Raw genomic sequence first — 23,069 nt, 5'->3', positions numbered from 1 at the left:
GCCTCATGTGAGATTTGTGCCACCTGCAAACATGATCGTAAGCAACCTTACGGCCTACTAATGAATCTCCCGATACCCTCCAGACCCTGGGAGTGGGTTTCACTGGATTTTATAGTTGACCTTCCTTCTTCACATGGTCATAATACCGTACTTGTTGTTGTTGATCTACTAACAAAAATGGCACATTTTGTGGCCCTGAAAAAATTACCATCTTCGAAGGAGACTGCTGAGGTTTTTGTGACTAACATCGTCCGTCTACATGGAGTGCCTACTAAACTCATATCGGACAGAGGCTCACAATTTATCTCCAAGTTCTGGAAGGCTCTTTGTGCGAGACTCCAGATAGACCATCGGATGTCCAGTGCATACCACCCGCAGACAAACGGACAAACTGAGAGAGTAAACCAATGCCTCGAGCAGTACCTTCGCTGTCACTGCTCATATCTCCAGGACGACTGGGAGCGCCTGCTCCCTCTTGCGGAATTCTCCTATAACAATTCCAAAAGTGCCTCCACTCTTCACTCTCCATTCTTCTCGAACTACGGTTTTCACCCTTCTCCTATCACTCCGATGAGTATCCCTACTAACGTACCAGCTACTGAAGATTACATCTCCACATTACAGAAGACCCTCAAGGAGCTTAAAGAAAACCTTATCCGAGCTAGAGATCGACAAAAAATGTATTATGATCGACGCAGAAGGCCGAGTCCCCCTTATCAAGCAGGGGACTCCGTCTGGCTCTCCACCAAAAACCTCCGCTTGGGTACTCCCTCTAAAAAATTGGGGAAACAGTTCCTGGGACCATTCCGTATCGAGAAGGTCGTCAACCCCAACACGATGAAACTTATTCTACCTCCTCGTTTTCAGGTACACCCCACCTTTCACGTATCTTTGCTGAAGCCTTTTCGTCCTAACCCTTTCCCGGGCAGGAACCCTGCCCCGTCACCTCCGGTCATTGTCCAAGGTGATGAAGAGTTCGAGGTTGAGGAGCTCTTGGATTCCAGAAGGAGGAGGGGGAGACTCCAGTACCTCATACGATGGAAGGGTTATGGTCCCCAAGATGATTCTTGGGAGGAGGCCGATGATGTCCACGCTCCAAAATTGCAAAGGGAGTTTCACCGCAGGTTCCCCGACCGGCCCTCCCCTTCTAGGGTACCCCGGAGGGGTTCCCTTGGGAGGGGGGTACTGTAACGATCGGCAGGGTGGTTCCATCTGCAGCACAGCGACTCCTCCCACTGGGCGGAGCTACCCCATATAAGCCCCGTGGCAGCTATGCACAGTGTTCCACTAATTTGGAGTGTGCGCCTGTGCACACTGCTACTGAAGCTCTCCCCACTGACATTGGATCCGGACTTCAGAACACCTGGGAACCTTCTCCAAGACTCCGCTAACCTCCCATGGCAATCCGGGACGCTACTTAAGGATTCTACCAAACTGCAAGTAGAGCTATTTAGTGGCTGACTTTAATCTGGACTACCAATACCTTACATCAGTGGCGATAATATTCAAGGCACTCTGTTCTCTGTGTAATGCTTGCAAGGGGGGCGTGTGTAGTCCAAAATATGACTCATGGACTATAACTGTTGCCTGCACCATATGTATAACTGCATCCACGTGCAGGGCGTATAGAGATAGCCGTTAATAATATAATCAGAGCAGGGAGCAGGTGTATGATGTTAGGGTCCCTAACTCTCAGTAGTTTGAGAGAGCCGCCTGGGAATCCGTTACTGAACCTGATCTAACCTCACCTTCCTTCTTGGTCTTGTGCACTAGTTAATGCAACACGTTTCCGCAGTTGAGATCCTCACAAAACAGTTCGGCGCCTTACAACCCATCGGTGAATGTCCCAAGAAAGTCCACTCACATAACGATAGAGCACGATTTGATCGACAATGTCTGCTAGACTCAGTGTCTCGTGTTGTAGCCACTTGCGCACAAGGTGTAGCAAATCAAACATTTGAGAGTGGGGTGTTTTTTTCTCTTCAAACCACCAGTCATGGACTCTGCGAGCACACACAGATAAGGTGACTAACTGCCAGGCCATGATTTCTGCCTTAAGGATATCACAGTCTTTGGCCTGCTCTGCCGATAAATCAAAATATGCTTTTTGCGGCTCTCCAGTCAAATAAGGCACCAGAACCTAAGTCCATTCAGCCGCAGGGAGTTTCTCCCTTTCCACAATCCTTTCAAACACCGCCAGATAGGCTTCTATGTCGTCATCTGGGGTCATTTTTTGCAAGGCGCGGTGCACTGCCTTTTTAACATTTATAGTCCCAGATAACTCCTCCATATTGCTTGACTGAGCTGACACCCTATCTCTCAGGACTGTGATCTGTTCCAGCAACAGACAGTTGGTTTCCTGCTGGGCAGCACTGTCCATGTGTGTAATGCTGCCTGACTGAGACATATCCCTGTTATCTACATCCTCTGTCAATAATGGTTGCGCATCACTCATTTCTTCCAACTGATGTGTAAATAACTCCTCTGACAGATCAAGTGAAGCAGCTGTGGGTGCTAGTGTTGGTGGTGGCAGCAGGCGGGCGAGTGGTAACTTGAGAGGTGCCCGAAGCTGAGCTGGAGGAGGATGGTGCGTCAAGGTTCCGAGTGGAAGCTGTAGAAGATTGGGTGTCCTGTGTTAGCCAGTCAACTATGTCCTCAGAACTTTTCGAGTTCAGGGTACGTGGCCTCTGAACACTGGGCATTATTCTAGTCCCCAAAAAGGACAACCGAATGACATTACCACAACCGATGCGTATCCCATGCCTCGAATTGATGAATTGAACAGATTCCGCTTGCGCCAGAGGCGAGAGCGAAGTCCGCATTCATCACCCCTTTTGGCCTCTATGAGTTTACTCGTATGCCCTTTGGGATGAAGAATGCGCCCGCCACCTTTCACAGGGCGCAGAAAGAAAGGAACGTCATATGGTTTTTGGAAGGCAGATTAAGCTGAACTGGTTTTTAGATGCCATGTGCCATTTGAAGCCCCCTGATGCGCCGCTAGAAACTCAAAAAAGTGAACACATTTTGGAAACTACGGGATAAGGTGCCAGTTTTGTTGGTACTATTTTGGGGTACATATGATTTTTAATTGCTCTATATTAAGTTTTTTGTGAAGCAAGGTAACCAAAAAATAGATGTTTTGGCACAGTTTTTATTTTTAACAACATTCATCTGACAGGTTAGATCATGTGCTATTTTTTATAGAGCAGGTTGTTACGGACTCAATTATATCAAATATGTCTACTTTCTATGTTTGTTTCAGTTTTACATAATAAAGCATTTTTGAAAACAAAAATTATGTTTTTGTATCTCCATTTTCTGAACGCCTTATTTTTTTATTTTTCTGCAGATCGTTTTGTGCAGGGGCAAATTTTTTTCAGGAAGAGTTGATGTTTTTATTGGTACAATTTTTTGGGTACATATGATTTTTTGATCATTCATTATTACACTTTATGGGGCAAGGTGACTAAAAAATTGGTTGTTTTGGCGGGTTTTATTTGTTTTTACAGCGTTTACCTGAGGGATTAGGTCATGTGACTTTTTTTATACAGCAGATCGTTACAGATGTGGCAATACCTAATATGTCTACTTTTTCTTATTTATTTAAGTTTTACACAATAATAGCATTTTTGATCGCTTGCTGTTGCAATTTTTGTGATGTAAGGTGACAAAAATGGCTTTTTTTTAACAGTTTTTATTATTTATTTATTTTACGGTGTTCACCTGAGGGGTTAGGTCATGTGATATTTTTATAGAGCTGGTTGTTACGGACGTGGCGATACCTAATATGTATATATATTTTTTATCTATTTCACTTTAGCACAATAATAGCAGTTTAGAAACAAAAAAATTATGTTTTAGTGTCTCCATGTTCTGAGAGCTACAGTTTTTTTAATTTTTGGGCGATTGTCGGGGGGCTCATCTCGGAACTGCTTGCTCCCACTGACCGCATTTGTTTTCAGACCGGCTCGCGCACAGGCACAGGTAAGAGCTTACAGATGCGGGCTGCCATCTTTTTTCACAAGTCCGGCGAGGCACAGGTAAGCTCTTACCTGTGCCTGTGCGCGAGCCGGTCTGAAAACAAGTGCGGTCAGTGGGAGCAGGCAGTTCAGAGAACAGCCACCGGGGGACTTCATCGGGCTGTTCTCGGAACTGCCTGCCCCCGGTGACCGCATTTGATTTCAGACCGGCTTGCGGCACAGGCACAGGAAAGGGCTTACCTGTGCCTCGCTGGACTTGTGAAAAAACATGGCAGCCCGCATATGTTAGCGGGCGAACAATGCGAACTGGCCATCACTGGTCACGACTAGTATCAATGGTCTGGGCGGGGCTAAGCTCTGTTCACTTGAATGGAGAACCCTTTTAACTATTTTGTGAGTTTTGACATGCTTTAAAAAGAAAGATATAAAAATTTGGAAAATTATAAACTTTGTCACTAAATGTAGGATTATTTTTTTTAAGGAGAAAAATTAATAAATAAACAGCAAATCAACTGAAGTTTGCCACTAACATAAAGTACAAGGTGTCAAAAAATAAATAAAATAAACCTGCCTCCGAATGGGGTGGATGTGATTACCACATAAAGTGACATGTGACAGATGAGACAAGTGAGGCTGCGACCTGAAGGCCAAAATAGGCTGCGTCCTGCAGAGGTCAATGCTTTTTTATATGTGACATTTTTTTCAGTGCCTTTTTTTTTCCCTCCTGATTGTTGTCCGTGAGGTAATGCCGCGGTTCTCTGGCGTTCGTGTAATATCTGTATGGAATGCACGGCGCTCATTTTAATAAACTTTATTCATAACGGACAGACGTTCCTGACGGGACAAGATGCCGCACACGCGCAAAGCATTGTGGGAAGTTTGATTCTTTCTCTCTCTCTCTCTCTCTCTCTCACACACAACGCTTGCACCAAGTGACCAGCAGATGTCGCTATTGCTGAGTTGCAGCTGCCGCCAGATGTCGCTGCCTCCCATAGAGGATCCCGGTCCCCTGTAGCTGACCCTGTGTCCATGTCCCCGGCTTTTCGTAGTGATGGCGGCCTCCCTGGCTGCGACGGCTCCCGGGGTCCCGGCCGAGGATTCATCGGATAGTGAGCCGGAGCCCGAGCAACAGAAACTGCGCCGGAAAGTTTCTACATCGGGCCAGATCAGGAGGAAGGTAAGAAGCGGGGACAGCCGTCACTGGCTGGAGACATCCTCTAGATTAGAGAGGGGACATAGAGAGAGAAGAGGCCATGGAGAGAGGGGGGAGGCAGAAGCAGGACTGTGTCACAGCCCAGAGACAGCCAGGAGTCTACGAGACGTCCGTGGTGACAGAGCGAACAGGCTGCAACCTGTGGCTGTCCAGCTGTTGTCAAACTACAACTCCCAGCATGCTCTGACATATGTTATCTTGGCGTACTGGAAGTTGTAGTTTCACAGGTTACAGAGCACTGTGCGGTGTCACAGGTTCCTCACATGTGGTGTCAGATGTGTCCTGCTCTGTGGGGGGGCAGTGTATGGCTCCATGACTGTGTGACTTCTGACTCCAGCAGACCATGAATGGTTAATACCCATGATTGGACCTTTGTCCTGATCCTGAGACATGAATTATTATTATTATTGTGTATTGTATAAGTTATAGCGCCGTCACATTCCGTGGCGCCATACAACGCATTCACATTTCCCAGCAGAACGCCCCTTTGCTACATTGTAATGCTGTTCCCAGTGATGAGGCTGTGATAAGCTATTTCAGGGGCGCCATCGCTATCCATGTTCTACTATGTTTGTGAACATGAGTAGTGTTCATCCTGAGCTTCCTAGTTCATCACCCCAAGAACTTCTATAACCATGAGGTGGCGGGTTTATATGTCACTAGCAGAAGGACCCGGCTTCGCTCGGGTATATTTCATCTATTTCATTTAATGTTTGTGTGTGACGTTAAAAGATATCGACAGTATCCCCCATAACAGTGAGCTGCAGGGAGAAAGTCACCCTCCCTCCCACCCCTGCAGCTGACAGAAGTTGATTTTTACCTTCATTTTTTCAATATCTGGCGGCTGTGGGGCGGGAGGGGCGTGGCTTAGTGGGTTCTGGGGTGGGGTTTTTAAGTCTGTCTTTTAAGGGTGGCCTGAATAGCCACCCTACCTGCCCCCTGAACTGTCACCTCCACAGCACTCTTCTCCCTTAACAGTGTCATCCACAGCGCTAATGTAGGTCATGTGATGTGCCATATTTGCATTTTTTTGGGAACATCTTAGGAACGGTACGTCCTAGAGACTTGTGACCCCACAAGGTTCATTGACATTGATGGTTGGGTTTTTGAGTAATCGTGGAATATACATACATACATACATATGTCCTTCTTTTTATATATATAGATGGATTGCTAGGTCCCTGTATTTGGTGGAGAGGTGGCTGCTCATGTCTTTTGCTTTTTTGTCCCATCAGAGCGTGATGGAGGATTGGGGTCCAAGCTGACATGATGGAGAAGGGGGTTCCCCATCATGTCAGTTGGGACCCCTATCCAACACCACACCCTGATGTCGCATTCCGTATAGTTATTTTGACATGTGCCATTTTCTCCTGCGTTGTTGTGTTTGTTTTTGTTGTTGCCAGTTTTGAATGTAAAATGACATAGAAAGAATCCCATAAACTGTATGTGTTACTGCTGCCACATTACTGAAAGGAGAGAGGACTCTTAAAGAGGGTTGTCCACATTATTATTTCTATTATTTTTTTAAGGGCGTCTGTCAGCAGTTTTGTACCTATGACACTGGCTGACCTGTTACATGCAGTGATGGCCAGTTCGCAGTGTTCGCCAGCGAACACATGCGATCTGCCATCTTAACTGACAAGTCCGGCGAGGCACAGGTAAGTCCTTACCTGTGCCTGTGCGCAAGCCGGTCTGAAATGAAATGTGGTCTCCAGGGAGCAGGCAGTTCTGAGAACAGCCTCCAGGGGGCGTTCTTGGAACGGCCTGCTCCCGGAGACCGCATTTTATTTCAGACCGGCTCGCGCACAGGCACAGGTAAGGACTTACCTGTGCCTCGCCGGACTTGTCAGTTAGTTGGCAGATAGGATATGCCCCCATTGTTTGATAGGTGCAGGTCCAACCTCTGGGACCCGCACCTACAAGGAGAACAGAGCCGGGGAGTGTTTCCCAGGGTCCGTCCACCACCAGACGCAGCTCCCCGCCTCTCCCATTGAAGTAAATAGGAGCGCACCGCGCATGCGCGGCCACCGCTCCCATTCATTTCTATGGGGCCGACGGAAATAGCGCTCGGCTATTTTCGGCGGATCCATAGTAATGAATGGAGGGCGCATGTGCAGTGCGTCCTCCTCAACTTTCTCCACTCTGTTCTCCTTGTAGGTGCGGGTCCCAGAGGTTTGACCCGCACCTATCAGACAATGGGGGCATATCCTAGCGATATGCCCCCATTGTCTAAGATGGGATAACCCCTTTAAGGCTAGGGCTACACGACGACATGTGTTGTGCAACATTTTGTCTCAACAATTTTTATAATGATAGGCTATGGTGTCACACTGTGACATGTTGCGAATGCGACACGACAGTCGCAAAAAAAAATCCATCCAAGATGGATGCATGTAGCAGTGTAGTTGTGCTCTATGTGTCGTGCGACTTGGGTTGGCTGGGTTGTTATGGAAACCTGGAGTAAATCTGTGTGTGTGGAGAGTAAGAGCCTGCGAGCTTCTATTGGCTGATTAAGGACATGTGACCGTGTGTATGGCAGTTGGGATATGAAGAGAAACACTTGCAGTCCTAGAGAGCTGAGATTTCTTTCCTGGTAGCAAGGGATGTGTATACCAAATCTTGTTGAAATGGATGGTTGCTTTTTGAGTTTTCACAGAACATACACACTAGGGATCGACCGATATAGATTTTTTAGGGCCGATACCGATACCGATAATTTGTGAACTTTCAGGCCAATAGCCGATAATTTATACCGATATTCTGGGAATTTTCATTTTTGAAAAAAAAATAAAAAATTCCCACATATCTGCTGAAAATTAATGTTTATTGTTAATGTGTATTTTTATTTTTTTTGTAAATCTTTCTTTTTCATTTATATTTAATATTTTGGTGTTTTTATTTTTATTACTTTTTTTTTTATTTTAAACTAACTTTTAGCCCCCTTAGGGACTAGAACCCTTGTCCTATTCACCCTGATAGAGATCTATCAGGGTGAATAGGAGCTCACACTGTCCCTGCTGCTGTGTGCTTTGTGCACACAGCAGCATGGAGCTTACCATGACAGCCAGGGCTTCAATAGCGTCCTGGCTGCCATGGTAACCGATCGGAGCCCCAGCATTACACTGCTGGGGCTCCGATCGGAGGAGCAGGGGGGGGGGGGGCGCACCACTGCTTAATCCTGGGGGGGGGGGGGGGGCGCACTGCGCCACCAATGCTGAATACTGGGGGGGCTTGGGGGGGAGGCGCACTGCGCCACCAATGTCTAATATTGGGGGGGGAGGGGGGGCGCACTGCGCCACCAATGTCTGATACTGGGGGGATTGGGGGGGCGCACTGCGCCACCAATGAAGCTTAATTTCTAATTTATTCATATACAGGAGACGGGAGCTGGCTGCAGGATCACATAGCCGGCTCCCGACCTCTATGAGCTGTAGCTGCGATCCGCGGCACCTGAGGAGTTAACTACCGCAGATCGCAGCTACAGCTCAGAGGTCGGGAGCAGGCTATGTGATCCTGCAGCTCCTGCCTCCTGTATATGAATTAATGTGAGATTAAGCTTCATTGGTGGCGCAGTGGCCATAGCTCCTCCCCTCCTCTTGTCCCCTGTCCTCCCATTGGCTGGAGCGGCAGCAGTAGCACAGGGGGAGGAGACACTGCTCCTTCTCCCCTGTGCTGCTGCTGAGGGAACACGGAGAGCGCTGTCAGCAGCGCGATCTGTGTTCCCAGGACGTTATCGGAATATCGGCAAAATAAATGCCGATACCGATAACGTTCAAAATCCTGAATATCGGCCGATAATATCGGTAAATCCGATAATCGGTCGATCCCTAATACACACATATACGTCCTTTTATATATATATATATATATATATATATATTTTGGGGATATGACATAAATGTCCAAGATGGGAATATCCCTTTAAAGGGAACCTGTCACCGGGATTTTGGCCATAGAGCTGGGGACATGGGCTGCTAGATGGCCGCTAGCACATCTGCAGTACCCAGTCCCCATAGCTCTCTGTGCCTTTATTGTGTTAAAAAAACGTTTTGATTGATAGGCAAATGACCTGATATGAGTCCTGTATCCGGAGATGAGTCAAGCGGAAAGGAGTCCAGCACCGCCCCGTGTCCTCCGAATCTCCTCCTTGCCGGCTGACGTCACAGAGCCGGAGCGCCGAAATCTCGCGATGCGCGAGCTAGCGCATGCGCAGTGTCGGCATCATGTTCATTCCCTGTGCTGGCATCAGCACAGGGAACGAACTACGCATGCGCTAGCTCGCGCATCGCGAGATTTCGGCGCTCCGGCTCTGTGATGTCAGCCGGCAAGGAGGAGATTCGGAGGACACGGGGCGGTGCTGGGCTCCTTTCCGCTTGACTCATCTCCGGATACAGGACTCATATCAGGTTCATTTGCATATCAATCAAAACGTTTTTTTAACACAATAAAGGCACAGAGAGCTATGGGGACTGGGTACTGCAGATGTGCTAGCGGCCATCTAGCAGCCCATGTCCCCAGCTCTATGCGCAAAATCCTGGTGACAGGTTTCCTTTAAAGTAGTTTTCCAGTTTGCATTAAAATCCTTAAACCTTCGCTGTACATGTTGGAAGTTCCAGACTTGTGCTGGACATGTACGGTGCACTGATCGAGTGGGCACGGGATCAGCTGTGTCCGTCAGCATCACTGAAAACTCAGTTGCCGACAGATGACCCCCTTAGATGGAGCAAATCTAAGGGGTTTTGAGATAAAGGAGCTCCCTCTCTCACCCCATCAGCTTGCAGAGATGTATTCGTTGCTATGGCAGCCCAAGGCCTCAAGGCCTGCTAGCTACTGACAGCTTCGGTGCAGTACAATAAAACAATACAGGGATCAGACCCAGATCAACCCTACACTGACAAAAACTATACCTTTCTTTGTTCTGTAGTTGTTCCGGTGGTGGAGAAAAATCAACTTTTATAAATATGCAAATGAAGTAATCAAGCACTCGGAGGCGGGCTTATGCCCTGCCTCTGTTGCTTCATAATGACTCCCCTCTCCTCTATGCTAGAACAATGCCAGGGTGATCAAAAAGTCTTTTTTTTACCACCAAAATGGTACCAATGAAAACGTCACCATATCCAGCGAAAACAAGCCCTCACACAAGACCAATGCCAGAAAAATTGAAAAAATATGGCTCGCAGGAAATGGTGACAAAATAAGTCCTCCTGCAGACGAACGTTTTTTTTTTTTTTTCCGTTCACGTTCCATTTTTTGCATTCTGTATACTGTATACGGCACCATTCATTTCAATGGATCCGCAAAAAAAATTGAATGTACTAGGTATGCATTCCGTTTCCGTTTTTCCGTTCCGTTCAAAGATAGAACATGTTCTATTATTGTCTGCATGACCGACAAGGATAGGACTGTTCTATCAGGGGCCAGCTGTTCCGTTCTGCATAAAACTGAATGCACACGGACGTCATCTGTATTTTTTGCAGATCCATTTTTGCGGACCGCAAAATGCTGAAAAAGCCTTAGAGTCATGTGCAAGAGGCCTAAATGTGATTTTTATTTTATTTTTTCAAAAATGCTTTCTTTAAAAGAAGCAATACTTAAAAAAAAAAAACTCTGTAATCGTACTGACCAGAAGAATAAAGATGAGGCTACTTTTTCACTTGCGTTTTGTGCGCATCCGTCATGGACGGATCCGTTCAGATAATACAGCCGTCTGCATCCGTTCAGAACGGATCAGTTTGTATTATCTTTAACATAGCCAAGATCGTTCCGTCTTGAACACCATTGAAAGTCAATGGAGGACGGATCCGTTTTTATTGTGCCAGATTGTAAAAAAAAAAAAAAAAGGATCTGTCCCCATTGACTTACATTGTGTGCCAGGATGGATCCTTTTGGCTCAGTTTCATCAGACGGACACCAAAACGCTGCAAGCAGCATTCTGGTGTCCACCTCCAGAGCGGAATGGAGACTAAACGGAGGCAAACTGATGCATTCTGAGCGGATCCTTTTCAATTCAGAATGCATTAGAATGCAAACTGATCCGTTTTGGACCGCTTCTGAGAGCTATATAACGGATCTCACAAACGGAAAGCCAAAATGCAAGTGTTAAAGTAGACTAACGTGATCTTTCCCACGTGGTGTACGTCCCAATAACAAAACCCAAACATAATGGCAAAATTGCTACTTTTCTTTTTCCTGTTTCCCAAAAAGCTAAATAAAAAGTATTCAAAAACATAAAAAAAAAAAAGTATGGTTGTCAGAAAATGGCTGTACTGGTACCATAGAGGCTGTTTGAAAGCAACATGGCGCTTATAAACCAATCCACCATGTAAACAGCAGTTTATATTCATATTCATGGCATTTCTGTACCCACTAGCACCTGCGTTTAAGGGGCATGGTTTGTCTCAGATGGCACAAGCTGGGCACTGCATATTGGGCACTGAAATGCCATATCTGTGGAAAACTTTCCATTTTCACTGTGCACAGTTCCCTGCTCATTAACTTCTGCAAAATGCTGTGGTGTGAAAATGCTCCCTGCGCCCCTTAAAGGGGTTGTCTTATTACAGACAATGGGGGCACCACAGGGACCCGCACCTATATTGAGAACAGAGCCCCGAAAGTCTTGGAGGCGCACTGTGCATGTGCAGCCCCCCTTCATTCATTTTCTATGGGGCCATCGAAAATAGCTGAGAGCTGGCTCTGCTATTTCCATCGGGCCCCTAGAAGTGAATAGGAGCGGTGGCCGGTCATGTGCGGTGCACTCCCATTTACTTCTATGGGGAGAGCGCTTGGTGGTGGCTGGACCGGAGTCCTTCAGCCACCACTTTGCGAGGCTCCGTTACCGATATAGGTGCGGGTCCCAGCGGTGGGACCCGCACCTATAAGACAATGGGGGCATATCCTAGCAATATGCCCCCATTGTCTGTGATGAAACAACCTCTTTAAGGGATGTAGTTTCCAAAATGGGGTCGCTTCTCGGGGGTTCCATTTATTATTTCAGAACTTCTACATTTATCAGCAGAAGAGGTGTTAAATCGCCACACTGGGCATCAAAATGTGCAGGGTGCCCCTTAATTCTGACCATATTTTCAGGCAGAAGATTCGGGCCACATGTAGGGTGTGTCTAAAAAAGCTTGGCATAATAACAAGTGCGGTGGGCACACAATGTTGGGCACTGAAGTGGTATATCTGTGGACAATTTCACATTTTTCACCTTGCACCTTCTGCTGTGCATAACACCTGTGGAGAGGTCAAACTACATTTTTTCCGGAAGAGTAAAAATACTTCCCTTATCTTTCTTGAGGAGTATTTTTAGCCGAGGAGGAGTACGAAAGCTGCAGTTATTCATATATATAATACGTAGGCCTATATAACATTAAGGGGTGGCTATTTCTGCAGGGAAACCATTACTAGTCGCCTGTATAATGTCTTCTGTGCAGAAAAAGCTAATTGTGACCATTGTACATTTCTCTCTCAGAAGACTGAACCCCTACCATTCTTTAAGCACCAAATCTGTCACGCAGGGATCCGAGCGGTAGATTGTGCAAAACTCAATGGTGGTCTGGTGGCACAGGGTAGGATCTGGGATGAATGCACAGGAGGCAGTTATAGGGCAGTCTTATACACAATAGATTGGACTGCTGCACAGTATAGTGTGCCTGACATCTCTGTACTTTATATCTGTGAGCACTGTGGCTGTCACTATATGGTCTCAAGCACACGACTGTATCCCTTTTACGGTACGCAAATCACGGATGCAGTCTGAGTGCAATCCGCATTTTCTTGCAGACCTATTGACTTCATTGGGTCTGCCAGAACAGGACATGCTCCATCTTTTTCAGCACGGCGATGCGGATAGCACACGGATGTCCATATTTTGTGGATCCTCAATTTGTGGACCTCAAAATGGATAGTCCCGGGGGCAATATGGCTGTCGCTATATCTAGGACAATCTATTGCCTATTTGCCAACCCTCCTTGTTTTTTCTGGAGTCTCCCTAAGGGCTCATGCACACAAACTTATTTTTTTTCCATGTCCATTCCATTTTTTTGCAGGCAGTATGTGAAACCATTCATTTCAATGGATGGAAGTTACTCAATGTGTATTCTATGTCCGTATGTCCGTTCCACAAGGATAGCACTGTTCTATTAGGGGGCAGCTGTTCCGTTCCGCAAAATACGCAATGCACACAGACGTCATCCGTATTTTTTGCAGACCACAAAATACATACAGTCGTGTGCATGAGCCCTACAGTGTAAGCTCTCTTAGACCCCAGCAGGACATAAAGGTTGCATTTCCTGGGAGGGCACTGTTTATGAGGGTACACTCTCTAGCCATAGGTCAAGGTGAAGGGGCACACTCTGGTTATCTACCCCCACAGTCGTGGCTACGGCACAGTGTAGCTCTAATACTGTAGTGTAACTGTGGAGGGTATGTTACTGACATTGGAGGTGAGCAATGTGCCCTGGGGAACTCCCAGTATGTGAAGTCTCAGGAGGCCCCACCTGACCCTACAGTCCTCTCTGTGATCTCTGCGCTCCATACATAAACCATACAGGAAAATAGACCCTGTTTCTGACCCTTATGTTAAGAAAAGGATGCAAATAAGCTCTTAACGAGCTCTGCCTCTGATGCCACCAGATGTAAGGCAGCTTTTCTAGAAGTCGATGTTCAACCCTTTAAGTAGGCCTGGAGACATGACTCGGATATTAAAAGAGCGTCCCTTTCTTCCTCGGATATTAAATAAGCATAAGCATCCCTTTTTTCCCCAGAATTCCAACTGTCGTGTGCATGAAGCCTTACGCTGCCAGATAGACCCTTGAGACTCTATTAACACTACTATCAAAACAAGGTCATCTAGAGAAACAGCTGGTTTTTAAAGTAATTTTTTTCCTTTGGGTGTTTAGGTATTAGAGTAATAAAATAAAAGCTACGTTTTTACATAAGGGTCAGAAACAGGGATTTGTTTAGTTCCTTGGCTATTAGTTTTTCCATTCATAAACCTCCACATTGAGCTCCCAGCACAGATAGGAGCACGCTGGGACTTCTGGTATGGCATCACCTGGGCACAAGCCTGTCACTTCCCTTATGGTCTTTGCTCCAACCTCAGCAGAGGCCCCGTTTCTGCCATGCTGTGCCTGGCACTTTCTTCAGCAGCTGGCAATGGTGCGGGGGTGGCGCGCCTGCTGCTGTGTCCAGCGAGTGGAAGAAGGAGGGTGTGAGAGGAGTGGCAAATGGCATGGCCTGCCTAATAAAGCTCTGTTATTGGACCTTTCTGCCGCCAGCAGTATTGCTGCGCTGCCTGTGCCGTTCACAGCGCTAAGTGCGCTCATGAATGGCTGTGAAATTATTGGGAGTATTTATACGTATTAGACATTTTTTTAGGGAGTAAAATTGCCGGTAAAGGAAATGGGGAGTACAATTTCCATTTTTTTGGGGTGGTTTCCACTGTAGGGGGTTCCACTGTTGGGGTTAACATCCAAAAACGATTGCAGCAAAATCTGCCCTCCAAGCCCATACAGCAGTTTGTGACCATTTATGAGGTGTGGCCATGTTCAGGAGAAAATGGGCATGTGCTTTTTCACTTGAAATATTTGGGTTTAAAGCGACATTTTATTTGAAAAAAATGTATTTTTCATTTTTCACAGCCAAGTGTTTCTAAATTCTATGAAACGCCTGGTGGTCAGGGTGCTCACTACACCCCTTGAAAAAATCCTTGAGGGGTGTAGTTTGCAAAATAGAGGTCAGTTTTTGGGGAGTTCTACTGTAGGGGTACCTCAGGGTCTCTTTATGTAAGACATGGCATCCAAAAAACATTCAGCAAACTCTACCCTCTAAAAACCATAGTGGTCCCAGAGAACCCCTAATGTGTCATGTCTAAAGATTATTTATGATTTCTGGCTGGACTGGTGTTTTCACATCTGGAACTGCAGCCGTGGTGAGCGCACATCTCCTGCGGTGTTCACTGTTCTAAGAATCTTTAAGAGGGCATATGAACAGGAGCCTCCTGAAAACACCTTCAAAGGGGTCGTCTGGACGATACCGAGGATCAGAATGGCATTACAAAAAAAAAGGGGTACTCCGTTCAGCTCATTATTGAACTTCCAACACCAGGCTCTACTTCCAGGTCCCTCTTGACACACAGGAAATGCTTGCTCAGCCAATCACTGGATTAGGTGGGTCGCTGCTGCGGCTGGTGATCGCCTGAGTAGTCATTTCCTTTTGTGGAGAGGGACCAGAAAGTGTTTGAACTGGAGCTGCGAGTGCTAGATGAGGGGACTATCACTTATTTCGTACTCTGTGTGAATGGTTGTGCATGTTTGCTGCCATGCATTCAAGTCTATTTGACTGCCGAAGATAGCCGAGCGCTCCTCTGTCTCATAGAGATGACTAGAGCAGCAGTGCACATGCCCGACCACTGAACCTCCTGTGAATAAGGGAAAATACCCTTAAAGGGAACCTGTCAACGGGATTTTGTGTATAGAGCTGAGGACATAGGATTGCTAGATGGCCGCTAGCACATCCGCAATACCCAGTCCCCATAGCTCTGTGTGCTTTTATTGTGTAAAAAAAATGATTTAATACATTTGCAAATTAACCTGAGATGTGTCCTGTACGTGAGATGAGTCAGGGACAGGACTCATCTCAGGGTAATTTGCATATGTAGCAAATAGTTTTTTTTACACAATAAAAGCACACAGAGCTATGGGGACTGGGTATTGCGGATGTGCTAGCGGCCATCTAACAACCCATGTCCTCAGCTCTATACACAAAATCCCGGTGACAGGATCCCTTTAAGTGATTATGTAAGTTGCGTCTTTCTATGGTGACACACCTCATCAGTCACTTCAGATCTACAATACAGGATTAGTTAATGGACAACACGCTCCTCCCTCTGTATTCTCTTCTAGTTATAGGATATGGGGGGGGGGGTTGTATACGGTATGTTAGGGAATTGCAAAACTTCCAGTATAATGTATTCTGTCTGTATTAGGCCCCTTTCACACAAGCAAGTTTTCCGCGATTTGAATGCATAGCACCCGCACTGAATTGTGACCCATTCATTTCAATGGGTCTGTGTACATGAGTGTGAAAATCGCAGCATGTTCTATATTCGGCGTTTTTCACACAGCCCTTGCCCCATAGAAGTGTATGGGGCTTCAGTGAAAAACGCATCGCATTTGGAAGCAAGTGCGGGTGCGATGCGTTTTTCACTGATGGTTGCTAAGAGATGTTGTTTGTAAACCTTTTTTATTTTTTATTACGCGCGTTAAAAAGCGCATCAAAACGCATTGCACCCGCGCGGAAAAAACTGAACTACTGAACGCAATCGCAGGCAAAACTGACTGAACTTTCTTGCAAAATGGTGCAAGTTTCACTGAACGCACCTTGAATGCAAAATCTGTATCGTTCGTGTGAAAGAGGCCTTAGACCCGCAGATTAGCGGGCGATTGTCAGGGAGTGAAACGTTCCTTCCCGGCAATTGCCTGCTCGTCAGCAGAGGAGACTGCTGCTATTACATGCAGCCATCTTCTCCAAAGTTTGGGGAGGAGCGATCGTTATGCCGTTGCTCGTCCCCAAACTGATCACTGTTTGCCTGCAGCAGATTGCGATTACACATCACGATCTACTGCCAACAAACCATGATCTTTAAGGCTACTTTCACACTAGCGTTCATGGGTCCGTTTGTGAGCTCCGTTTAAAGGAGCTCACGAGCGGACCCAAACGCCTCCGTCCAGCCCTGATGCAGTCTGAATGGAGCGGATCCGCTCAGACTGCATCAGTCTGGCGGCGTTCAGCCTCCGCTCCGCTCGCCTCCGCACGGACAGGCGGACAGCTGAACGCTGCTTGCATCGTTCAGCTGTCCGCCTGGCCGTGCGGAGGCGAGCGGATCCGTTCAGACTTACAATGTAAGTCAATGGGAACGGATCCGCTTGAAGATGAGCTCATATGGCTCAATCTTCAAGCGGATCCGTCCCCCATTGACTTTACATTGAAAGTCTGAACGGATCCGCTCAGACTACTTGCGCATTTGCGCACTTGCAAAATTTTTCTAAGTTATTAATGCAGACGGATCCGTACTGAACGGAGCCTCCGTCTGCATTAATATGATCGGATCCGTTCAGAACGGATCCGATCAAGCGCAAGTGTGAAAGTAGCCTAAGGCCTAGTTCACACGAACGTTTTTTTTGCGGGTGTACGGGCCGTTTTTTTGTGTTCCGTATACGGTCCGTATACGGAACCATTCATTTCAATGGTTCCGCAAAAAAACCGGAATGTGTTCCGTATGCATTCCGTTTCCGTATTTCCGTTTTTCCGTTCCGTTGAAAGATAGAGCTTGTCCTATATTTGGCCGTAAATCACGGGTCGTGGCTCCATTCAAGTCAATGGGTCCGCAAAAAAAACGGAACACATACGGAAATGCATCCGTATGTCTTCCGTTTCCGTTCCGTTTTTTCTGAATCATCTATTGAAAATGTTATGCCCAGCCCAATTTTTTCTATCTAATTACTGTACACTGTATATGCCATACGGAAAAACGGAACGGAAAAACGGAAAGGAAACGGAAACATAACGGAACTTAAAAACGGAACAACGGATCCGTGAAAAACGGACCGCAAAAAACAATAAAAGCCATACGGTCGTGTGAACTAGGCCTAAATCTGTTGAATGATTCCAATTACAAGATAAATGAATGTTTGCTCATTTATCGATGCGGCATCCGTTTTTTTTGGAGGATCCGGTTTTTTTCCACAGATCCCTTGTAATAAATGCCTATCCTTGTCCGCAAATGTGAAAAAAGTAGGACATGCACTATTTTTTTTTTGCTGAAGGGAAACACTGACAACGGATGCGGAACACAAACGGATGAACTATCAGCATTTTTTTGCTGACCCATTGAAATGAATGGGTCCCCATCCTAACCGCAAAAGAAAAAGAACGGAGGCCGAGAAAAACAACTGTCGTGTGCATGAAGCCTTACACTGCCAGATCATCGCTAACAATGGAGGATAGAGCACAAGGCCACAGCCCGAGGTGACATCTAATATTCTTATATCAGGGTGTTACTTCATAAATCACAGTGACTGAAGAGCTTCTTTTTTTAGAGTAACAGGAAAAATATGGACTGATGTGAAATGCCATCATCGCTTCAAAAAGAGGTTCTGCAGCATCTGAGATGCTTATAAGCAGGGACACAGAAGTTTATAATACACACTGCAGCTGCTCTTAGGGAGTCCACAAGTCAGTCAGTAGATGAGATAGAAGGGACTTGGAGCAAGTGATATACAAAAGACCGATTCTGCGGAAGAGATAAGTGGTGCCTGTGTAACGCCACTCATCTCTTTATATCTTTGGCATCAGAATGTGTGGTTTATATAATTATCATTTACAGACATGCCAGTGGAACTTTTTCTCTGATGAGCGGTAGATAACTGTCACCTAGATTGCTCTCCGTATACGTGGAAAGTAGTTATAGAGAAGTCATACTTTTCCCAGGGATGCTTCCCTCTGAGCAGCTGAAGAGAATTTGATTTCCCCATGAGAGAGCTGTCCAGAAAATATACAGTGCTGCCCATAATTATTCATTCCCCTGGCAAATTTTGACTTAGGCCTCATGCACACGACAGTATTTTTTGACGGTCCGCAAAACGGGGTTCCGTTGTTCCGTGATCCGTGTCCGTTTTTTCTTCTGTGTGTCTTCCGTGATTTTTGGAGGATCACCAGACATGAAGAAAAGTAAAAAAAAGTCGTTTTGGTGTCCGCCTGGCCGTGCAATGCAAGTCAATGGAAACAGATCCGTTTGACGTTGACACAATATGGTGCAATTGCAAACGGATCCGTCCCCCATTGACTTTCAATGTAAAGTCAGGAGTCCCTATCGGAGTTTTCTCCAATCCGATGGAATATTTTAACTTGAAGAGTCCCCATCACCAAAGGAACGCCTCTATGTTAGAATATACCATTGGATTTGAGTTACATCGTGAAAACTCAGATCCGACAGTATATTCTAACACAGAGGCGTTTCCATAGTGATGGGGACGCTTCAAGTTAGAATATACTAAGAACTGTGTACATGACTGCTGCCTGGCAGCATCCGATCTCTTACAGGGGGCTGAAGCACAATTAATCCCCCCCTCCCTCCCTCCCTCTACTGTATTAATTTCATTGGTGGCCACTGCGGCCTCCCCGGCGCCCCCCCCCCCCCATCATTGGTGGCAGCAGAGAGTTCCGATCGAAGACCCAGTTTAATCGCTGGGGCTCCGATCGGTAACCATGGCAGCCAGGACGCTACTGCAGTCTTGGCTGCCATGGTTACTTAGAAATATTAGAAGCATTATACTTACCTGCTGCGCTGTCTGTGACCGGCCGGGAGCTCCTCCTACTGGTAAGTGACAGGTCTGTGCAAATTGCTTAAAGCACAGATCTGTAACTTACCAGTAGGAGGAGCGCACGGCCGGTCACAGACAGCGCAGGTAAGTATAATGCTTCTAATATTGCTAAGGCCGCACTGGCCACCAATAAAATTATTACAGTAGAGGGAGGAAGGGGGGGGCCGCACTGGCCACCTGAGGGGTTAATAGTGTGGATCACAGCCCCCTGTAAGAGATCGGGTGCTGCCAGGCAGCAGGGGGCAGTCATGTACACAGTTCGTAGTATATTCTAACTTGAAGCGTCCCCATAACTATGGGAACGCCTCTGTGTAAGGGTACTTTCACACTTGCGTTGTTTGATTCCGGCAGGCAGTTCCGTTGCCTGAACTGACTGCCTGATCAGGCAAACTGTATGCAAACGGATGTCATTTTTTCTGACTGATCAGGCATTTTTCAGACTGATCAGGATCCTGATCAGTCAGAAAAATGCCTGATCAGTCAGAAAAATGCATTGCAATACCGGATCCGTTTTTCCGGTGTCATCAGGCAAAACGGATCTTTTTTTTTTTTTTTTGATTTTTAAAGGTCTGCGCATGCGCAGACCAAAAGGACGGATCCGGCATTCCGGTATTTTGAATGCCGGATCCGGCACTAATACATTCCTATGGAAAAAAATGCCGGATCCGTCATTCAGGCAAGTCTTCAGTTTTTTTCGCTGGAGATAAAACCGTAGCATGCTACGGTTTTCTCTTTTGCCTGATCAGTCAAAACGACTGAACTGAAGACATCCTGATGCAAACTGAACGGATTACTCTCCATTCAGAATGCATGGGGATATGCCTGATCAGTTATTTTCCGGTATAGAGCCCCTGTGACGGAACTCTATGCCGGAAAATAAAAACACAAGTGTGAAAGTACCCTTAGAATATACTGTCGGATCTGAGTTTTCACGAAAACTTAGCTCTGAAAAATCTTTTATGCAGACTGATCTTCGGATCCGTCTGTATGAAAGTAGCCTACGGACACGGATCACTGACGCGGATGACAATCTTGTGTGCATCCGTGTTTTTTCACGGACCCATTGACTTGAATGGGTCCGTGAACCGTTGTCCGTCAAAAAAAATAGGACAGGTCATATTTTTTTTACGGACAGGAAACACGGATCACGGACGCGGATGAACAACGGTGCATTTTCCGTGTTTTCAACGGACCCATTGAAAGTCAATGGATCCGCAGAAAATCACGGAAAACGGAACAACGGACACGGATGCACACAACGGTCGTGTGCATGAGGCCTTAAAGTTACTTTTATTCAACCAGCAAGTAATTTTATGACGGGAAATGACATAGGTGTCTCCCAAAAGATAATAAGACGATGTACAAAAGGCATTTTACATTTAAGCAAACTTGCTGGTTGAATAAAAGTACGGTAACTTTAAGTCAAAATTTGCCAGGGGTATGAATAATTATAGGCAGCACTGTAGATAATAAGGAATCGCTGTAAATTCAGTTCCCGTATGCGGAAGCTCAATTCACAGAGTTAGACCTCCTGCACACTAACGTGTGCACCCCGTTGCTGTATTGCGGACCGCATTTGCGGATCCGCAATAGATGGGTGCCGTTCGGTGGGCATTCTGCATCACAGATGCGGACCCGTTCACTTCAATGGGTCCGCAAATCCGGAGATGTGAAATGGTGCGGGACGGAAGCACGGAACGGAACCCTATGGGAGCACTACGGAGTGCTTCTGTGGGGTTTCGTCCTGTACTTTCGTTCCGCAAAAAGATAGAACATGTCCTATCTTTTTGCAAAATGGCCAGATCGCGGACCCATTAAAGTGATTGGTTCCACGATCCTCTACGGCTGCCCCATGGACGGTGTTCGTGCATTGCGGGCCGCAATTTGCAACACTAGTTGTAACCATGGACGTAAGCAGTGTATAATGTGATGTGAAAATGATTCAAGCCAGCAAAGGAGGCAATATGGACAATCACAATACATTAGTAAGTGTCGCATAGTAATTTTCTTTACATGATAAATGCCATTTGCTGAAGTGAGGCAGCCCCTTTAAGGGCTCATGCACACAAACGTATTTTCTTTCCGTGTCCGTTCCGTTTCTTTAAGCGGACCGCATGCGGAACCATTCAATTCAAAGGATCCGCAAAAAAAAAAAAGAAAGTTACTGCGAATGTTCATGTGCATGAACCCTAATTCTGATAGTAGAAATGCCTGAAAAATTTATTAGCAATATAGGGGTATTTCATGTGCTGGGATTGCTTGGTGATGTCATCACGTTGGGAGCGCAGGTCCTTTTGTATTAAGAGAAGAGCAAATGTCTCTGCACATGTAAGTGGATGTGGTAATGGCCCCATAGACTGCATTGGTTCTGTGAATGTAAGCCGAAAATAACAAATAAAGGAGGAAGTTAAAGAACCAGGACAGGAAGTAAAATACATGGAGGGACTTAAAAAATATCCAGAAAACCAGTTCTTCCTGTTTTTGCGGACAAGAATAGGCAGTTCTATGGGGGTGCCGGCCGGGTGTATTGCATATGCATTCCGTTTTTGTATTTCCGTTTTTCCGTTCAGTTCAAAGATAGAACATGTCCTAATATTGCCCGCAAATCACATTCTGTGGCTCCATTCAAGTCAATGGGTCTGCAAAAAAAATATCCGTATCCTTTCAGTTTTTGCGGAACCATCTATTGAAAATTTTATGCCCAGCCTAATTTTTACTGTATACTGTATATGCCATACGGAAAAACGTAACGTAACTGGAAACCCTACTAAAAGAAAAAACGAAAATACGGATCCATTAAAAACGGCCCGCAAAACACTGAAAAAGCCATACAGTCGTGTAAACAAGTCCTTAAAGGGAACCTGTCACCTGGATTTTGGGTATAGACCTGAGGACATGCACTGCTAAATCGCCGCTAGCACATCTGCAATATCCAGTCCCCATAGCTCTGTGTGCTTTTATTGTGTCAAACAAACTATTATATATATGTAAATGAGGCTACTAACGATTCAGGAGCCCAGCCACGCCCACTGTGAAGGAGCCCAGCACCGCCCTGCATACTCCGAATCTCCTTGCTCCCCGACTTCACAAAGCTATGAGACTATGGAGACTTCTAAGGAGGTTGTGCCACATTGTTCCATATCTGTGGTTTCCTTGGTCCTGGCCAGCTCCTGCTGCCGCATCCAAACTGAAGTAGATCTGCGGGCGCTGTTTTACAGATGGGTGTGGGTCCCAGAGCTGAGAACCACATCTATCAGACATGTACATCCTGTGGATATGTCATAAATGTTTGAGATGGAAATACCCCTTTAATCTAACCTATGAATTTATCTGAAGGGCAGATCTGATGACAGAATAGAGAAGACAGGCAAAGCTGGGAAACTGTGGTGGTGAGGGGGGTTCTGTAATTGTGTTATTGGTTATCAACCAGCTCAGGCTACTTTCACACTAGCGTTTTTACTGGATCTGACAGGGTTCAGCAAAAACGCTTCC

The 23,069-nt window shown here is 46.1% G+C and overlaps 1 protein-coding gene across 3 annotated transcripts in view; it reads left to right on the top strand.

Moving 5' to 3' along the window:
* The first annotated feature begins 4,977 nt into the window (after window positions 1-4,977).
* The window catches only part of DGKD (diacylglycerol kinase delta), a 120,093-nt gene continuing 102,001 nt past the window's right edge, over window positions 4,978-23,069 (top strand). For all 3 annotated transcript variants that reach the window (XM_044289327.1, XM_044289326.1, XM_044289328.1), the window contains exon 1: window positions 4,978-5,157. In XM_044289327.1, the coding sequence (XP_044145262.1) occupies window positions 5,032-5,157 (126 nt within the window). In that variant the 5' untranslated portion in view covers window positions 4,978-5,031. The remainder of the gene's footprint in view (window positions 5,158-23,069) is intronic.

This window comes from Bufo gargarizans, chromosome 4 (genome assembly GCF_014858855.1).
Source record: "Bufo gargarizans isolate SCDJY-AF-19 chromosome 4, ASM1485885v1, whole genome shotgun sequence".
NCBI lineage: Eukaryota > Metazoa > Chordata > Amphibia > Anura > Bufonidae > Bufo > Bufo gargarizans.
The sequence above is the reverse complement of the archived record's forward strand: the minus strand, read 5'-3'. Positions and strand labels throughout refer to the sequence as shown.